Genomic DNA, 19,592 nt, shown 5'->3' on the forward strand with positions numbered 1-19,592 from the left:
CATAACCATACCTAACAACCCTGGCTTGGCAGTAATCTGGTGAAAATTGTTTCAAAAAATCCGAATATAGGGTGTTTGAATTGTTTTTTTGATGGTGGAAATGGATTCAACACCATCAAAAACCCCTTGGGCACCCCAAATCCTGAAGCTTGACAGCTGTAACCAAGACTTCCAAAAACAATCGCCCAGATTTTCTCAGAATCATGCCGGAATTTCCATTGATTTCCGGGCAAAATTGTGGCCTTGTTAGACGACAGCCATATATAATTCATAGAGCTCACTCAAATCCACGATTCATGTCAGTCATTTCAATATAAATATATAGTAAGCTACATTTTATCCATTCACATTTTCTTATAATTCATCTGCCCAAGTTCATTCAGGTAACAATGGCTTCTATGGGAAACTATAGGAGAAAGTAAAGAATTCTTTAACATGATTTTTTTTAAATTTATCTTATACCCATCAGAAAATCTTCCTGTCACTTATTACCATGGGCAATTTCTGCAGATTTACATATACTGCCCTCCATTTGCTATCTATACAGTTAGAGAGTATAATGTTATGAGTCGGAAACAGCGAATCAATCATGTATATGAACTGTCTGAAAGCACTCAGTTTAAAATAAAAACTATAAACACTCTGCATCAGTATTTTTACATGATACATATCCCGACATACAATTTACATGTAATTAACATGGTGAAGCTTCTTAGAAATTGAACAAATGACCAATGATTGGTAACTTCTAGCTCCTGGCAACCAAATCAATTATGTTCTGCCCATAGTATCGCAATATATTTTCAGCTCAATTGCCTCATACAATACACTTGCTTTAGTGCATATAGTGAACCAAAGCTCACTGTCTTCATGTATACAGATTTTGTAAATCTGCATTTGCCAGACATCAAGAAGAGGGATCATTGCCTGTTGATAGTTTCTCTTGCCATTGTTTGCTTTGTGGATTTTTCTTTCAAGTCTAAGTGGCATCTGATAAAGAGTTAGAGGTTTCTAAGATTGTACTTTGTAGTTGAGACTCTCTCAGACTTTGAGAAGGTATTTTTGCCACAAAATTTTCTTTCACAATAAAACTTCGGAGACAACCATTGATAATACGAGGTGAAGCACCATCACAAAAGCGTTTTGCTAAATCAATCGCCTGCAAAGTTTAAAAAAGTTGTGTGCTTACTCTTTAAGGGCAAATGAAATGTATGGAAAGTAAAAAGTCACACAACAAAAATAGTAAGGGCATTTCTAACCCATAATGCAACAGACCTCATTAATGACAACTTGGTAACGCGTGCCCAGAACTACTATTTCTGCCATGGCAATGTGCATGATACATAGTTCTAGAATCCTCCCAGCTGATTCATCCTGCATCATAAACAGGCGTATTATTTTAGCAACATAATAACCATAATGTGTAAGTTATATAGAATAGGCCACATGCAGAAAATTTCATAATCCCATTATTCCAACAAAACACACTTCAATACATTGAATGATAAACTCTTAACTTGCCATCTCAGCAGATGAACTTACCTAATCCCCTCTCAGCAAACCTACCTCATAGTAGTCCATCCAAGTCAACTACAACATCTTCGCAATTTACAACCTAAAAGATCCTACTCCTCCATCCCTAGAAAATACATATTAAATTTGGTTGTTCTTCCCTATTTGAAAAGAAGTAAAGCAGTGATTCATCCATCCTACAAACATTGCATCCACAAACAGGCAACAATGCTCTTTAAGAACAGTATACTCCAAATGAATGAACAAGACATAATAGCACAGGGAAAAGAGAGGGCAATTCTATGGGAAAAAAATTGAAGTTTGGGACTGTTACCCTAAGTCACCAGGTTCGAATTCGAGTTCGAGTTCGAGGACCTTGAAATTCGAATAAAGTTCGGCAACTCAAATTTTGTCGATAAAATTCGACATATAGAAATTCGAAAAAAAAAATGTATATTAAAGATAGAGGGCATATTTATACACTTATAAAGACTATCTTATTGTTAGAAATTATATTAATAATGGAGTCAAAGCATAATTCGATGAAAAGCTTGAAATGTATAGGAAAAATCAGCAAGTTATGTAGCACATGAAAATTGCTAATGAGTCAACCATATTGACAAAGAAATAATGAAAATTTCTAAAAGATACCATTTGATCACCAACCAAAATATGATGTACCATGTAACCATCAAAGCGAATAGAACAGTAAACAGTCATCAAATAAGAGTGAACAGCTTCCACATTAGATAAAAAGAGAGTTTAAACTTTAAACTTTAAAGTAGCAGCTAGCTTGGCAGTTTTAGGCTCTAGCAAATTGTTCATGCAAAAACTAAACTAGAACTCTAAAACAGGAACACAAGTTTTATTCTTGACGTTCCTGTTGACCACTTGTTATATCAAAAAGTTCTATGTCATCAAGAGCAGTATGAGATATGGATCCGCTAGATGCTTCAGCACCAGATTCATCAGCGAATTCCCTGTCACTATCAATGTACAAATCAGCATCATCCATTGTTGCATTTGGAACAGGATCGATCCACGGAGTAGAAGAATTGGCTGACTCTTTAGCCACATTCTTCAATGCCAACTGCAAATTACTACGAACATAAACAAGATCTTCTAATTTTTGAGATGACAGTCTATTTCTTTTTTTGGAATGAATGTGGTCAAAGGAACTCCAATTCCTTTCACATGCTGATGCACTTGCTCCTTGGCTTAAGATACGCATTGCAAAATTTTGCAATTTTGGTGCCCCTGAACCATACCATTCCCACCATAGTGTTGGATCACTTTTGCTCCTATCATACTTTGCTGATACTGTTCCAAATAATCCTTCTTCTAACCTGTATGCATTCAAGTTGAGAGTCTCAATCAGTTCATATACAACAAGATTCATATAATTGCAAGACATTAACAACAAGATTCATATAATTGCATGCAAAGGAATATAATTCAATAGACATTTACCTGTATGCTCTCAACTGACTTCTGATCAAACCTGCAATCTCTGGATCTGGATTTAGCTTCTCAATAGATTGGATAAGTCCATTCATGATTTCTTCGTCCCTATGTCTTGGCAACCCAAACAATCTAGGGTCCAAATAGCATGCTGCTGCGTGTAATGGACTATGCATCATCTTCCATCTATGATCAATTAAATCCCATATCTCCTTGTAATCAGCTTCCACATTATCAAAAGCAGTTGCAATGGCCTCTTTGCAACGATCAAGGCTTTCATAAACAAAACCCATACAAGGTTTGTCACCATCAACCATGCGGAGCACATTAACAATTGGGCCACAAATTTTTAAAACCTTGTTTGCATTTTCCCAAAAGCCATTATTGAGCACTATTTGTTCAACATTTTTCCCCTTAGTTTCTTTTGAGAGAGTAGATCTCTCCCACTCAGTGCTGCAAAAAACAGCTCTTAGGCTCGCTTTTTCCTCAACAACTCTTTTCAGAGTAATATAAAAAGTGGCAAACCTTGTATCACAAGGCCTCAACAACTCTTTTGATGCATTCTTCCTGTATATGCTCAAAGTGAGACGATGGTTGATGATGAAGTTTGAAATTGATTTGGCTCTTCGGATTGTTTCATTGACCCAAGGAAATTTGGCTAAGTCATGCAACATTAAATCCAAGCAATGAGCTGCACAAGGGGTCGAATAAATCTGCCCATATTTTTCCATAATCAGCTTCCCTGCACCAACACAATTTGATGCATTATCTGTAACAACATGGACAACATTTTCCACCCCAACTTCTTGAATCGCTTCATCCAAAATTCCAAAAATGAATTCTGATGTCTTCACTTGATCCATTGCATTCACTGCCTTCAAGAAAACTACCCCTTGAGGACAATAAACAAGCACATTGATCAATGGGCGATGACACAAATCTGACCAACCATCACTCAAAATTGTGCATCCTGTAAGCTTCCAGGACTCTTTAATATCAGCGAACTTTTCTGTCACTCTGTCTTTCGCTCTGTTTAGCAAAGTTGTCCTTAAAGCTTCAGATCCAGGAGGAACATAGCCCTTCCCAAAATCAATGGCCTTTTTAATTACATTTTTAAAATATGGACTCCTCGCCACATTAAAGGGAATTGCACATGCATAAAAATACTCAGCAACAGCGTCATCAACTTCCTGTTTCTCAACAGGTTTCCAGAATTGATTTAATGTTTTCGGCCCACCTGTTTTTGCTTGAGGAGCTGTAGAACTAGATCCACCAATGTTTGAAACTGAATTAATGGTGGAGGAAGACATGGCAATCTCCCTCTCAATTCGCTGCCTCTTATTCACCCTTTTCTGCTTTTGCATCTGTGAACTGGAATGGTCTTTATCCACTTTGGCTTTTTGTTCATCAGTGATCTTAGTGCAGGCTTCAACACCACCTCCACTTCCATTGGTAATACCGAGAAGGTGATCCACTGCTCTAGTCAAAGTGCCCTTGAAATTATGTCCACACAGCTGACATGAAAGATTAGAACCATCTTTTTGGATAAAATTCCAAGCTACAGCAGTTGACTTTGGGGGTGCCATTGGAATTTAGAAGTCTGAAATGTCTGACACTTCAATGTCTGAAATGCCTGCAATTCGTGTTGAAATTACATTTTCGTTAGTCATCTTCAACACAGTCAAATCAGGCTTCAGCCTTCAACACAGTGAGAACATAATTAGAGCCTAGAGCCTAGAAAAAGTGGAGCATATGATCCAAAAGAAATTGTCCTTTGGGTACTCTCAGGCTTCAGCCCACTAAAACATTTTGTTAACTGCAGACTCAAGTTTCAACTGGGCTGATATCATTATAATTTATTACAGTGGCTTGACATAAAATTACAGAGGTTTGATCTTGTTATGACTGTTGAAATAACAATGAAAGACACTACCTTTCTGTTCAGCTTGTTTCTGGCTTACCTTTCTGTATAGAATACATTGCAATTCCATTATGATTGGTCTAATACCAACGAAAGAGACTATCTTTCTGTTCAACTTGTTTCAAATGGTTTTACATGGTATATTATCTTTCAATGTTTGATCAAACAAAGAATCATGGTATGTGAAAATTTCGAGTTTAGTATCTTTTACATGGTATTCTAGACCAGAATATTTTTCTGTTGAAGTTTTGGTGGAGAGATCTACCAGTTTCTTAACATCTGTGGTATTAAAATCAATATAATTCACAAGATCTACAAGTTTTATTCTAGAGACATTGCTGGCAGTATTTTTGCAATTCAGGTGTGTTGAGAATTTTGTTTGATGAGCTTTTGATACTTCAGAAATCTGTACAGTTATGGAAAATTGAATATTATCCATGTATTATATTTAAAAAGATAACCTTTTTATAAGTTTAAAAGGATTTGGCCTTTATAGATATAGGCATATAGCCTCTCGACATACTAAGACGCAGTCCCAGTCTCAGGCTTCAGCATATGTGTAAATTGTAATGAAGATCTCTCAGTAATAGAGTCTTAGCATACCTCTGTTTCAGCATATAGTCTCGGCATTCTTGTGAAGAGGAGGATCTTAAAGTGTCACTCTCTGTCTCAGGCTAAGGTTTCTTAAAAATTGGATTTAATTGTGGAAGCAGCTATATTGAGATGAGAACCTCAGTTGGTTGGACAGATCAGGATACAAAGTCAACAATGCCATCAGATGAAAGGATGTAATGTTCCTGTTCTTATTCATAAGTTTGGGGGGTTTTATGGCTCATCATTTCATCATTTATCATTTTAGGCCATAGTCAACCATGTTTGTACATTTAAACTGTTATATAACTTTTGGAACATATAGACTTTTTGATATTCACCGTTTAATGTCTATATATTTTGAGAGTTGATGTATTTTTCATTTGATTATTTAGTATTTACAATCAAATTCTATGGATTTGACATGAAATTGAAAATCCTTCATCTCATCTTGTGAGATTATGAATATTCTGTGTGTGTATTATGCTGTGTTATTGCTTTACTTTTCAGTGCTTTTTGTGGAGTTGCTGGGGAGTTTCTTGAACTCACTACAGCGGTTCTTCTCCTTCAGATTAGGACCAGCTTGCTTCTTCCGAGTAAGATATAAGTTTCAGCATACATTTAAGATGCAGCTATAATTTGAGCATAGAACTTAGAAGTAACATAAAGACACAGACTACAGTCATAAGTTTTAGTTACAAACTTACAAGCCTACAGGCTACAACCATATGATATATCTACTGGACGGTGGACCATGGTTCGTAACTTCGTTGACGTTCCATTAATAACTATGACGGAATTTGGAAACCGAAAAACTTACAAGTTACAGCCTACAGCCTACAGGCACAGCTGACAGCACGCGGCAGGAAAAACCCGAGCCCGTCAAGCGTTCAAGGTGTAGAGTTAGACTGTAGTGAATAGTCTATGGCGTCTGCGGGCCTGCGGCGGCAATGAAACCCTAGCCCGAGCCCGTCAAGGTGTCGTGTTACAGTGTAGTCGTGTAGTCTCTGTCTCTGTCGTGCGGCGGCAATGAAAACAACAATGAAACCTAAGCTAAAGCCTAAAACAGCAACACGCATACCCGAAAAAACGAATTTGAACGCATATAAACGAATTTAATCGATTTTAATGTCGAATTTATTCGACAAAAATTCGAATACGCCATTAAATACGGCGAACTGAAACGAATAAATTCGAATGACCATTAAATACGCCGAATTTCGAATTTTTTGGATTAAATACGCCGAATCCGGTGACTTAGCTGTTACCCACCACCAGTGGGAGAGACCCCTATAGGAGAATTTTTTCCCTAGATTTATCTTCAGCCAGCAGCCCCTTGCAGCCACCTGATAGCTCGATGTGCTACCATTCTCCGCCACCTGAGCCAGCCATTGTGAGCCCTCGCTCATCTGTCATCATCGTATATTTGAAGGTGGGCCATCCAAACCCGAAGGTATGATTTTTCATTATGTAATTGGGTGTGTATGCTTGCTTTTCTTGCACACTCTTGGGCATGGATTAGTGGAGGGATTCGGAGGAAAGAACAAGCTTTGACTGTATTCTTGTTTACTTACCTCAACTTGGGGGTTAATCTTACATCCTAGTCCCATGGGATCTCCTTTATTGGCTACTAGTTTTAGGAGTGGCACTACATGGGAAACCCAGATTGTGGTTGTGTGGTCCCACTTCCCGATACCATATATCTCACTCCCCTCCACTCATTACAAGCCCTTTCACATTTTCCCCATCTGAGTCCACATTTGTCCATTGGGTCCACAAGGTCCTAGCCTCCCCCTCCCCTTGGGTCGGGCCTAGAGTGATGCTGCTAAAAAAAAAGATAAAAGCATAATATGGCCACATATAATAGGAAGTGTATCACAAAATGCAAAAGATGGCTGGGACATAAAATTTAGCGCATGGGACAAAGCCAAACATGAGCTCTACCCCCTATCATTATGACCATTCTCCGCCACCCGAGCCAACCATTTTGAGCCCTCGCTCATTTGTCATGATCTTATATTTGAAGGTGGGTCATCCAAACCCGAAGGTATGATTTCTCATTATGTAATTGGGTGTGTATGCTTACTTTAATTGGGAAATCCTGGGCATGGATTAGTAGAGGGATTCAGAGGAAAGAATGGGCTTTGACTGTACTCTTGTTTCCTTACCTCAACTTGGGGGTTAATCTTGCATCATAGTCCCGTGGGATCTCCTTTATTGGCTACTAGTTTTAGAAGTGGCACTACATGGGAAACCCCGATTGCGGTCGCGTGGTCCCACTTTTCGATACCATATATATCACTCTCCTCCGTTCATTACAAGCCCTTTTCACATTTTCCCCATCTGGGTCCACATTTGTCCATTGGGTCCACAAGATCCTAGCCTCCCCCTCCCCTTGGGCTGGGCCTGGAGTGATGCCTCGAAGGTTGATGCTGCTAAAAAGAAAGATAAAAGCATAATATGGCCACATATAACAGGGAAAGTACCACAAAATGCAAAAGATGGCTAGGACAATAAAATTTAGCACGTGAGAAAAAGCCAAACATGAGCTCTACCCGCTATCATTATAGCCATCACCCTGGTTCCTAGGGCCCATATGAGTGCCCCTTGCATCATTAGGGAACCCATGATTGTCCCAACCAATGTTGCACGAAACACCCCCTCTGCATCTAAACCGAGATCCGCGTCCCATACAGCTCCGTGGGGGATCTATTGTTGGATCTGCAGTTCGCAAATTCGGAACCTCAAATCGGGCCGGAAATCACAGTTCCTAGAATTTCAAAACCGTGTCAGCCTAATCCGCAGTTTCGAATTTCTGAACCGCAGATCCGGCGTCGGATCTGCCTTGGTTCGGGCATGGATCCCGTGCGGATCCGATGCCCAACGGGTGGTTCTACGCGGTTGTTGGGTCCCTATAATACTAGTGATTACCCCATTACTATTGTAGTTATATCCCTTATTAATATTGTTGTGCCCCTATTGTCTCCATATTGTTATTACTGTGCCCCATAGAATCCCTCTATTGTTATTTTTGTGGCTTTATATTATTATTGTTAGGTCGGCTGGGTTATATTGTGACTCCTTAGACTCCTATATATAGAAAGGAGGTTTTGTCATTTGAATCATCTAAGAATTGCTCATTTGTGTAATGTAAAGGAGGTTGCCCCCTCGAAGAGGCTGAATTCTAAGGCGTTGATCTCTCTTTTCTATCCTTTTGTGAGCTGGTTTCATAACATTTGGTATCAGAGCTTTGGATTCTAGGGTTTCGCTGCTCCAAATAGGTCATCGTGGCATTTTCGCTATAACTTTTTTTCTGCGACGTTTCAGAAGCTAAAAAAAAAACCATTTGAGAAGAAATCACGTTGAATCTCGGGTCCGAATTTCAGAGCTTTTCGCGCTATATTTGCGGAGATATGATCTGAGGAAGTTGGTCTTTTTGCAAACTCCTGAATTACATTCCAAACAGGTGACCTGAGGAAAATCGTCATAACTTTCTCTCTGAGCATCAGATTGAAATTTCATAAGAAGGTACAGAAAGAGGACGGACTGTAGTTTCTTGTATATATTTTTCAAAGCCAAAGGTCAAAACAGTGACTCGTGGCACGTCGTACAAGTTCGCTCTACTGAACTAGTCTATAATCAGGTCATCTTGGGAGATTGTGCATAACTCTTCCTTGGAGAATCCAATTTGGATCAGACTGGTGGCATTGGAAACAGGACACAGAGGGCCACTATAGGTCGCAATTTCATAACTGGATGATCCGAAATTGCAGAAATACATCAGATTCAATATCAAGCTTCTACAAAGTGAAAAAAGGTGTGTAGTTTTTTTTAAATTTTTGCATAAGCTTGGTTTGAAAAATTAGTTTGAATCGGTAATTGATGCCTCGAGGAAAGAAAATGCAAACACCTAGTAAGCAACCTAAAAGCTCTAGCATGACTCATGAAGAAGAGGAAGAAATGCAACATGATATATCAAAATTACGAGACCAAGTGCAACAAGTGTCACTTGCACAAAAAGCAACAGAATCTAAGATGGATGGTTTAAGAAAAGATGTAGAAGCTAAGATGGATGGTTTAAAGAAAGGTGTAGAAGCTAAGATGGATTGTTTAAAGAAAGGCGTAGAAACTAAGATGGATGGCATGGAAGCTAAGATGAATGGCATGGACGCTAAAATTGATGGCATGGATGATAAGATGGAAGAATTGAAGATAAATATGAATAAGTTGCTACAAGAAATGGTCACTAATGGTGAAAGGGTAGTAAAGGAAACTCATGCTGAGAACAAAAGAAATGTTAATCATGATTCCATAACTCTAATGTTGGATCTAAGACCCACCATATTCCAAAAATCGATATGAGGAAGTTTGATGGTAAGGATCCCGCAACATGGATATTACAGATGGAGCAATTTTTCGATCTCAATAATGTGCAAAATACACAAAAGGTACGTATTGCAACTTTATATTTGGAACCAAATCAGTTTGTATGGTATCAATGGCTTTGCTCTCGTAAACAAATTATCACTTGGGCAATTTTTACGGAAGAAATGACAGCACATTATGAGGATACAAAAAGCAACACTTTTTTTAGCCAATTGATAAGTCTCAAACAAAAGGGTTCAATAATGGAGCACATTGAAGAGTTCCAAAAATTGAACATAAGGGTAAAAAATATTCGAGATGAGCATAGGATTGATGCGTTCATAGGGACTTTAAAGGATAATATCCAACATGATGTTCGCCTTTGGGAACCTGATTCATTAGAGAAGGCATTCAGGTTAGCAAGAAAAATGAAAAGCAAAATTATGGCAACCAGGAAGCATACCACTCACAACTATAAAGATGGAAGTGTTGTTGCCCCTAGTCTTCCACAACCTATAAGGTTGACACCACAACAATTGGAAGAAAAAAGAGCAAAAGGGCTTTGTTACAGTTGTGATAGCAAATACACTAAAGGTCATAAGTGTGCTGAGAAGAAATTATTCTACATAGATTGTGAAGAGGAAGAAGAAAAGGAGCAAGAAAGGTCAAAAGAAGAGGATATACTCCAGGAACAAAGCCTAGATAAAGAAGAAATGAATCCGACCATATCTTGTAATGCATTGGCGGGAATTACCACTCCTTAAACCATCAAGATAGAAGGACAAATCAAGAAGAAAAAGGTAATAGTGTTGATTGATTCAGGAAGCACCAACAATTTTATTCATTGTAAGGTAGCAAAAGAATTGAATTGCTTCCTATATCCAGCACCAGAGTGTCAAGTGATGGTTGCAAATGGAGGAACAATAAATTGCTCTGGAAAGTGCCATAATATCAAGCTATCCATGGGAGAATATGTATTGACTAGCCCAATGCTTTCCATTCCAATGGGAGGTGTTGATACTGTACTAGGAGTCCAATGGCTACAATCCTTGGGTACAATAGCTTTTAATTTTCAAGAACTTTTCATGAAATTTTATGTGGAAGGAAAGAAAGTTGAATTAAGGGGTATTGCAGGGAAACCGGGAAAGATAATCAGCTCTAACGGTATGACAAAGCTTCTAAAAAAGGAACAAAGAGGTGTAATTGCACAATTATGTTCACTAGATGTTTCCACATTGGAATCATCTATTTCTCCAGATCTCCAAAAAGTCTTGGACAATCATTCCAAGGTATTTGAGACTCCCAAAGGTCTCCCACCTATTCGTGATCATGATCATGCTATTCATCTGATTCCAGGAAGTGTTCCTCCAAACATCAGGCCGTACAGATATCCCTATGCCCAAAAGAGTGAAATTGAACATATGGTTGCAGAAATGCTAGAGGCTGGTATAATTCAACCGAGTCAAAGTTCTTTCTCTGCTCCAGTAGTATTGGTGCACAAGAAGGATGGATCATGGCGCATGTGTCCAGATTATAGGGAGCTCAACAAGCTCACTATTAAAGATAAGTTTCCCATTCCTGTCATTGATGAATCACTGGATGAATTGCATGGATCAATTTACTTCACCAAGTTGGATCTCCGTTCAGGATATCATCAAATCAGAATGAAGACTGAAGACATTTCGAAAACAGCATTTAGAACTCATGAGGGTCATTATGAATTTTTGGTCATGCCTTTTGGCCTTATCAATTCACCTTCAACATTTCAAGGTTTGATGAATTCCATTTTCAAACCATTCCTTAGAAAATTTGTGTTAGTATTTTTTGATGATATACTAATCTACTGCAAGTCTTGGAAGGATCATGTTGAACATGTTGACAGGGTGCTACAACTATTGGAGGAGAAACAATTATATGCAAAAAGATCCAAATGTTTCTTTGGAGTACAAGAGGTGGAATATTTGGGTCATATTGTATCTCATGAAGGAGTTAAGGTAGACCCTAGCAAAATTAAAGCCATTAAGGAATGGAAAATCCCCACATCCATAAAGCATCTGCGAGGATTTCTCGGGTTGACAGGGTATTATCACAAGTTTGTTAAAAATTATGGGAGAATAGCAGCACCTCTAACAACATTATTGAAGAAAGATGCATTTTCATGGACTCCAGAAGCAACAAAGGCCTTCGAGCATCTTAAAGAGGCAATGTGCCAAGCACCGGTCTTAGCTACACCAGACTTCACAAAAACCTTTATTGTGGAATGTGATGCTTCAGGAAATGGAATTGGTGTTGTTTTAATGCAAGATGAAAGACCCATTTCTTTTGAAAGTTGTCCAATCAAGGGAAAGTTTTTACACAAAGCTATTTATAAGAAGGAAATGTTGGCAATACTCCATGCACTTAAGAAATGGCGACCCTACCTAATGGGAAGACACTTCAAGGTAAAAACGGATCATGATAGCCTTAAATACTTTTTAGAACAAAGATTATCCTCTGAAGAGCAACAAAAGTGGGTCACAAAGATGTTGGGTTATGACTTTGAAATAATCTACAAAAAAGGGAAGCAAAATGTGGTGGCAAATGCACTCTCAAGAAAGGATGAGGATGTGGAAGCATTGTTGTGCGCCATTTCTATTATCCAACCAGATTGGATAAACGAAGCAAGGGAGGAATGGAAGAATGACGAAGAAGTGTGGGCACTTATTCGAAAGTTACAACAAGACTCCAGTACGTCTGATACATTTAGCTGGCAAAATTATTCGTTATGGTACAAAGATCGCTTATACCTCTGTAAGAATTCCCAGCTAAAACAAAATATTCTTATGGAATTTCACACTTCTCCCTTAGGAGGGCACTCAAGTTTTTTAAACACTTACCACAGGGTTAAGAAGGAATTTTTTTGGGAGGGCCTTAAATCAGATATTCAAAAGTTTGTGGCGGAATGTTTGGTTTGCCAACAAAATAAAGTTGAAACAATTAAGACACCGGGTCTATTACAACCTTTATCCATTCCAAGCCAATGTTGGGAGGAGGTTTCAATGGATTTTATCACAGGTTTACCCAAGTCTGAGGGAAAGAGTGTCATCATGGTGGTAGTTGACACACTTACCAAGTATGCACACTTTTGTGCATTATCACATCCATTTAAAGCCAGTACAGTTTCTACTGCATTTATGGAAACAATTCAAAAGCTACATGGAAACCCAAAGATTATTGTAAGTGACAGAGATCCCATTTTCACTGGAAATTTTGGGACAGAATTATTTTCTTGTCTTGGTACTTAGTTAGCTCATAGCTCATCTTATCATCCTCAATCTGATGGGCAAACTGAGATAGTAAACAAATGTTTGGAAGGATATCTTCGTTGCTTTGTATCTGATAAACAGACACAATGGGTCAAATGGTTGCCTCTGGCTGAATGGTGGTATAACACTTCCTTCCATACAGCAACAAAAATGACCCCATTTATGGCACTTTATGGATATCAACCACCATCCATCACATCATATTTAAGAGAAAATTCTAAGGTTCAAGCAGTGGAACATCACATCGAACATCAACAACAAGTCCTCCAACTCTTAAAGGATAACCTCGTGTTGGCACAGAATAGAATGAAACAACAGGTAGATCAACATCGCAATGAAAGAAGTTTTGATGTAGGTGATTGGGTATTCCTACAGCTACAACCATATAAGCAAATGTCCCTCAAGCAAGCTAAGAAGGATAATAAATTATCACCAAAGTATTATGGTCCGTACAAGGTGTTGCAAAAGATTGGTACTATGGCATACAAATTGGAGCTTCCTGCAGCTTCTCGATTGCACCCAGTTTTCCATGTTTCATGTTTAAAGAAGGTTATAGGTGACAAGCTCCCAGTTCAAACAATATTGCCAGAACTTGACGAGGAAGGAAAAATTATATTGGAACCAGAAGCAGTGACAGAAACAAGAACTCGACAGTTATGAAATCGATCAATTTCGGAGTATCTTATCAAGTGAAAGAACTTATCCACTGAAGATTCCACATGGGAGGATGAGAATTTTATACGGAAGCATCCAGAACTACTCAAGCGTTGAGGACAACACTTTTTTGAAGGAGAGGGGCATGTTGGGTCCCTATAATACTAGTGATTACCCCATTACTATTGTAGTTGTATCCCTTATTAATATTGTTGTGCCCTTATTGTCCCCATATTGTTATTACTGTGCCCCATAGAATCCCTCTATTGTTATTTTTGTGGCTTTATATTATTATTGTTAGGTCCGCTGGGTTATATTGTGACTCTTTAGACTCCTATATCTAGAAAGGAGGTTTTGACATTTGAATCATCCAAGAATTGCTCATTTGTGTAATGTAAAGGAGATTGCCCCCTCGAAGAGGCTGAATTCTAAGGCGTTGATCTCTCTTTTCTATCTTTTTGTGCGTTGGTTTCATAATAGCGGTTGACCCAAAAAAATCATTTTTTTTTTATTTTTACTTTGTCTAACTTGAGTTGGGAGTGGGTTTAGGTTGAGTTAGGGAAATGATAAATGGGGTTAAAGCTCATTTCCCCCTCTCATTTCCTCACTCTTGTATTTTTGGAGAGTTTGGAAAGAGAGGAGAAAGAAAGGAGAAGAGAGCTTGGAGAAGAGAGGCTTGAGGGAGCGTGGAGTAAAGGACGAGGAGCTAAGAGCAGTGAAGGAGTAGGAGCTTGGAAGAGTAAAGAAGGGCTTCCATCTACAAGAGCTAAAGAGGTAAGTGCAAACCCCAAACTCCCTCATTTTTCTGTCATTGTTATTTGTATTTTTTCTCCTCCCTCTCTTACTCTTTCCCATTCTTTCTTCTTGCTCATTTCATTGCAGGTTGTCCATCTATATTCATATTCCAAAATGGTATTCTTTTGGCTTCTATGTATCATTCCACTTTTGGTTTTCATGATGGCAAAGGGGGAGTAGGAATAGAAGGGAAGAAGAACAAGAGGATAGTGGTCCCCATATGAGTGACCCAATGTATGATGATGAAGAAGGGTTTGAAGAGGAAGGGGATGAAGAGAACACTGAAATGCTAGAGGAGAAAGCTGCATTGACACCCTTGTCGAATTATGTGACCAAATTTGAAGGGGTAAAAGGTGGTGGAAACGACAAGTTTTTGTGCCCTCATGGTTGTCATGGAGGAAAACCATATAGTGGTTCATATACCCGTGTGAGGAGGCATCTTTGTGGGGTGTTGAACCGTGATCACAAAAAGGGTGTTGTGGGGATAGCAATTTTCCCAAAGGTTTCAACTAGACAAAAAAGAAAATACATCCAAATAGAGGAGTCTGCAACCTCTAGAAGTAGAAGAACAATAGGGGATTTCCAAAATGTTGTTGGGAGGGATGATGTGGATGGAAAGATAGTCCGGTTTCTTTGTGCTTGTGATGTGCCATTCAATGTGCTTCACTCTCCCTATTGGCATTATATGGTTAAGGCCATCAATGAAGCCCCAAAAGGATACAAGAGCCACAACTATGAGAAAGCTAGAACTGTGGTATTAGAAAGAGAAAAAGCAAAGGTTCAAAGAGATTTGACACGTTTTACAAATGAGTGGGTGGATTATGGGGTATCCATTGTATCAAATGGGTGGACAAATGTTAGAAACCAACATTTGATAAATGTTCTTGTTGTTTCTGCTAGTGGTGTAGTGTTTATTACATGTAATGACTCCTCCATCAGTGCAACTTCCCAAAACATTGCAAATCTCCTATTGCAATCAATCAAAGATATTGGTCCTAATAATGTTGTTCAAGTGATCACTGACAATGCAACAAATTGTAAGGCAGCAGGAAAAATTATTGAGCATACTCATCCACACATATTTTGGTCTGAGTGCTTGGTGCACACATTGAACGTTTTGATGCATTATATTGTGAAGCATAAAGAATGTGAATGGGTTAATGAGCTTTACAAGAGAGGGAAGCAACTCATTAAATTTATCACAAGGCATACAAGGGTAAAATAATTTTATGGCACTTACTCCAAATTGTAGTTGCTTAAACTTGCAAAAACAAGATTTTCAAGTTATTACCTTGCCTTTAGGCAGCTAGTGAAGGTGAGACAAGTTTTCACTAATATGGTGACCTATGAATCATGGGAAGAAATTAACATTGATAGAGATGGTGCTAATGTAGCCAAGGACAGTATTCTTGACAATTTAAATATGTTTTGCAATTCATTAAACCAATTTATTACATGATCAAGTTTGCAGATTCATATCGGACAATAATTGGGGAGGTATATGAGCAAATGGATAGCATGTTAGAGCAGATTAAAGACATTGTTAAGCCTAGAGATATCACTTTGTACAATTATATTTGCGTAGAGGTGGAAAAACGATAGGATATGCTAAATGTTCCATTGCATGCCTTAGCATATGTTCTGACACCTAAATACTATCATCCATCATGGCTTTCAACACTAGCACCTGAGGGGGGGAGCAGGAGAAAACCACACCTAAATCCAAAGGTTCTATCTGGTTATATGAAAGCATTGGATAAATTAGTCCTGATAAGGAGGAGGCTGCCATGATACAGAAACATTTGAGCAACTATACGCTTAGCATTGGTCCATTTGGGAGCATGCATGCAATTAGAGACCGAGATAAATTTTCTTCTCTTGAGTGGTGGAACATGCATGGAGGTGCTACTCCACTTCTACAAACTTTGCTATTGTGGGTGCTATCACAGGTGATAAACACTTCTTCTGCAAAGGGGTGTTGGAGCTCTAATTCTTTCATCCACAGTGTTAAAAGGAATAAGTTAAATTTAGATCGGGCAGAGAGCTTGGTTTATGTTCACTACAACTTGTGATTGTTGTCCCATTACTGTGATGATGCAAAGACTAATAAAGACCTTAAGGTTTGGGACAGAAATCCAAAGGAGCCCAATTTGGAGGATGGAGTGTTGCGATTAGAGCAATTGGAGGATGCTCTTATCCAAGATGATGATGATCGAGTTGAGATGCCACCCGCATCTAGTCCCTTGGTTCCCAGGTTCCATGCTTCAACACAAACAGCAGGGGCTTCATCTTCATCAGTTCCACTGCCAGTGCCACAACTTCCAGAGCCACCATCTTCTTCATTGCCACCACGTAGAGGCTCGTGTCCTGTTCATTGTGGAAGGAGGAGAGATTAGTAGATATATTCACAGTTTACTACTTTTGTCATAGATTAGACTTGTAGTCTTGTTGTGAATTTGAACTTTTTTGTCTTACTCTTCCTAGTTCAGTGTGTACTTGAGCCTTGGAGGTGGCTAAGTGGCCTATTTTGTAAACATTATTATTTGAATTTTGGACATGACTCGTGTTGACAATTGCTCACTTGTTAGATAAGTTACTTGAATGTTTGATGATTTTATCTTCTAAATGTTTTATGTTTTAGGATATGCTTAAAAATTTGATGTATGTTTCTAATTGCAAGATTCTAGATGGTTGATATACAATGGAATCATGGATGCCATATCTATCTTGGTTTATGTAAAATATGCATGTTTTCATACCTTCTACAACTAATTTGGTATTTGGAATGTTTTTTAAAATAAAAGCAAGAAAATATAAATATATATACATATATATAGTAGACGCTTCCGAGACACTTCAATTCCTAGATTTTTGGGAAATGATGCTTCCACGTTCACTCTTCCAAAAAACGTCCTTGCTTCGTGCAACATTAGTCCCAACCCTTAGTGGGCAATGAACTACGCCACCTTAAGGGGGTAATCACTGCTACATCTTACGCATCATGCTCTCACACCCTTGAGCCCTGAGCAGTAAAATGAAGAAAAATCAATAAAAAGCAAAAGGCATATGAAGAAGGGTGGCAAAACAAAGGCCAGGGTAACTCATGTACCATGATTGCTCCCTCCTACATTCATACACCCAAGGTATGGTCTCCCCTCATCATAGCTACCCTTGTACCATGGCATGTGGCTTTGAGCCTCCCCCTTTCTCGCCACTCCATTCCATCCTCATTTCACATGACATCTGCCACTTGATGGGTATCCCTTGGACCTGCCATTCCCTTAGAGGTTGAAACCACCTAATAAGGCCCTTCATTAACCTATCTTGTTGAGCAAGGTAACACCAATACATGTTCAAAGCCCATTTGGAAGGGTAAGCCACTATGAAGTGTCCAATTCTACCCTTGATTAGCAAGCTTATTTACTTAATTGCACTATTGAATCATTGTATTGGAAGGTGAGGAGACGCATTGGATGTTATACATGATTGCAAGTGGGTTTTCATCTTGGACATGGCCTCCCTATATGGGATCCAAGCCCTCCAGAGGATTACAATGGCATTTGTAGGGTGGGTGCTGAGAGGCTTGGGCCTCCATCCATTTAGAGCATTGATTGCCATGCCATGGGCTTCTTCAACACCACCATATTGCTTGTTCATGCCCTAGTTATACAGAGATGATGATGCACTTGGACCACATTGCCCAACCGGCTACATACTGCACCCGACACTTGGCAGCTGATCCAGGGCCCAGAGGAGGTTGTTGTTGATTTCTGGTAGCATCAGATGTGCTCTAAGTCTCAAATTTTGCAGGGAGGTTTGGGCACATGCCAAAGAACCCAGAAAGCGTTTTGGAAAATTCCACCCGTAGACAGTTTTATTAAAATAATTAATTATTTTTAATGGGACCCAAAGTCTAAACATAGGAAATTAAAATAATTAATGGGTATTAATCTAACTATGGGTGTAACTTCTAGAAGAAGACGAGGATCAAGCAGAAATGATCTTAGCCATCGATCAGCTTCTAATCTGGGTTGTTGAATGTCAACGAGGAGATTATTTAAGGAGGCTTGAGGGCCATTTGGATTACACACAGAGAGTTGATCAGTCAGATCGAATTAATGAAGCTAGAGGCAGCGCAGTGAATTGTAGTGATCATGCAGAGAGGGGCAGACGGAGTTTTGGCAAGAGAATCTTGTCTACAGCCAAGAATACTCAGCAGAGAGGCAAAGAGACACATAGAGGAGGCATCACAAAGGCCATAGAGGGTGACACAGAGCCAGGAAGGGCTCACGCAGACCCCACGCAGAGCAGCGGAGAGCCTTCACAAAGAAGTCTGAGATTTGTCGGGAGGTTGATGTTTTTGAGCCGGGAGAGCTGGAATCATCTCTTGAGAAGCAAATCGATCTCCAACAGAGGTGACACAAGACCTTAGAGGCTGAGGCGGGCCCAACAGGGGCAGTGCAAAAGTAGCCGGGAACTCGTTGGTTCAACTGCTGGATCAACTGGGACTTGCAATGTAGAGTGATGTAATCTCACTATTTTCTTTTGCCGAGTGATATTCTCTGTAACTAGATTGCCGGAAAGGCATCTAGTAGTTGTATTCATAAATACTTCAACTTAATAATAAAAACCCTCAGATCTGCTACACAGATTTTCCCACATTAGGTTTTTCTAGGGACGTTTATCCAAAAACCACTATCATTTGTGTGTATCTTTCTCTATTGTTTAGTTTCTTGTTTCAACATATTATTTAAATGTAGGCTCAATTTTTGTCGTAGGAAATTGCAAATAACTTGTTCATGTAAATCTAACGAGTAGGATAAATATCATCAGTTGTTGCAGTAGGGATTCCTGGGTTTAAGAAATTTTCATATGGTATCAAAGCAGTGCAGGTGAAGCAAGAAGAATAATGCCAGAGAACCCAGCGTTGAGCAGAAAAGGAGATCGAAAGAACTGCAGAAGGCAGCAGTTCGAATCCCTAAAGGGGT

General features: G+C 39.0%; 2 protein-coding genes across 2 annotated transcripts in view; both read right to left on the reverse strand.

The window, feature by feature from the left end:
• Nucleotides 1-531: 531 nt before the first annotated feature.
• Nucleotides 532-19,592, reverse strand: part of LOC149266125 (antitermination NusB domain-containing protein) — a 212,914-nt gene continuing 193,853 nt past the window's right edge. The window contains 2 exon segments of the mRNA XM_089430045.1: nt 532-1,159; nt 1,276-1,374. Of these exon segments, the coding sequence (XP_089286171.1) occupies nt 980-1,159; nt 1,276-1,374 (279 nt within the window). The 3' untranslated portion in view covers nt 532-979.
• LOC149266126 (uncharacterized) lies at nt 2,058-5,930 on the reverse strand. The gene is made up of 2 exons (XM_089430040.1): nt 2,983-5,930; nt 2,058-2,858 (listed from the first exon to the last, which is right to left on the reverse strand). Exons 1-2 carry the CDS (start codon nt 4,557-4,559, stop codon nt 2,378-2,380), a joined length of 2,058 nt encoding a protein of 685 aa, XP_089286166.1. The 5' UTR covers nt 4,560-5,930; the 3' UTR covers nt 2,058-2,377.

The sequence above is a fragment of the Pinus tabuliformis genome, chromosome 6 (genome assembly GCF_031772625.1).
Source record: "Pinus tabuliformis cultivar Carrire ecotype Pingquan chromosome 6, CPIR1, whole genome shotgun sequence".
NCBI lineage: Eukaryota > Viridiplantae > Streptophyta > Pinopsida > Pinales > Pinaceae > Pinus > Pinus tabuliformis.

Excerpts from the sequence above, each read along its gene's own strand:
- LOC149266126 (XM_089430040.1), bottom strand. The coding sequence starts at position 4,559 with ATGGCACCCCCAAAGTCAACTGCTGTAGCTTGGAATTTTATCCAAAAA. Across the intron at positions 2,859-2,982 it reads AGTCAGTTGAGAGCATACAG|GTTAGAAGAAGGATTATTTG; the intron begins GTAAATGTCTAT and ends GAATGCATACAG.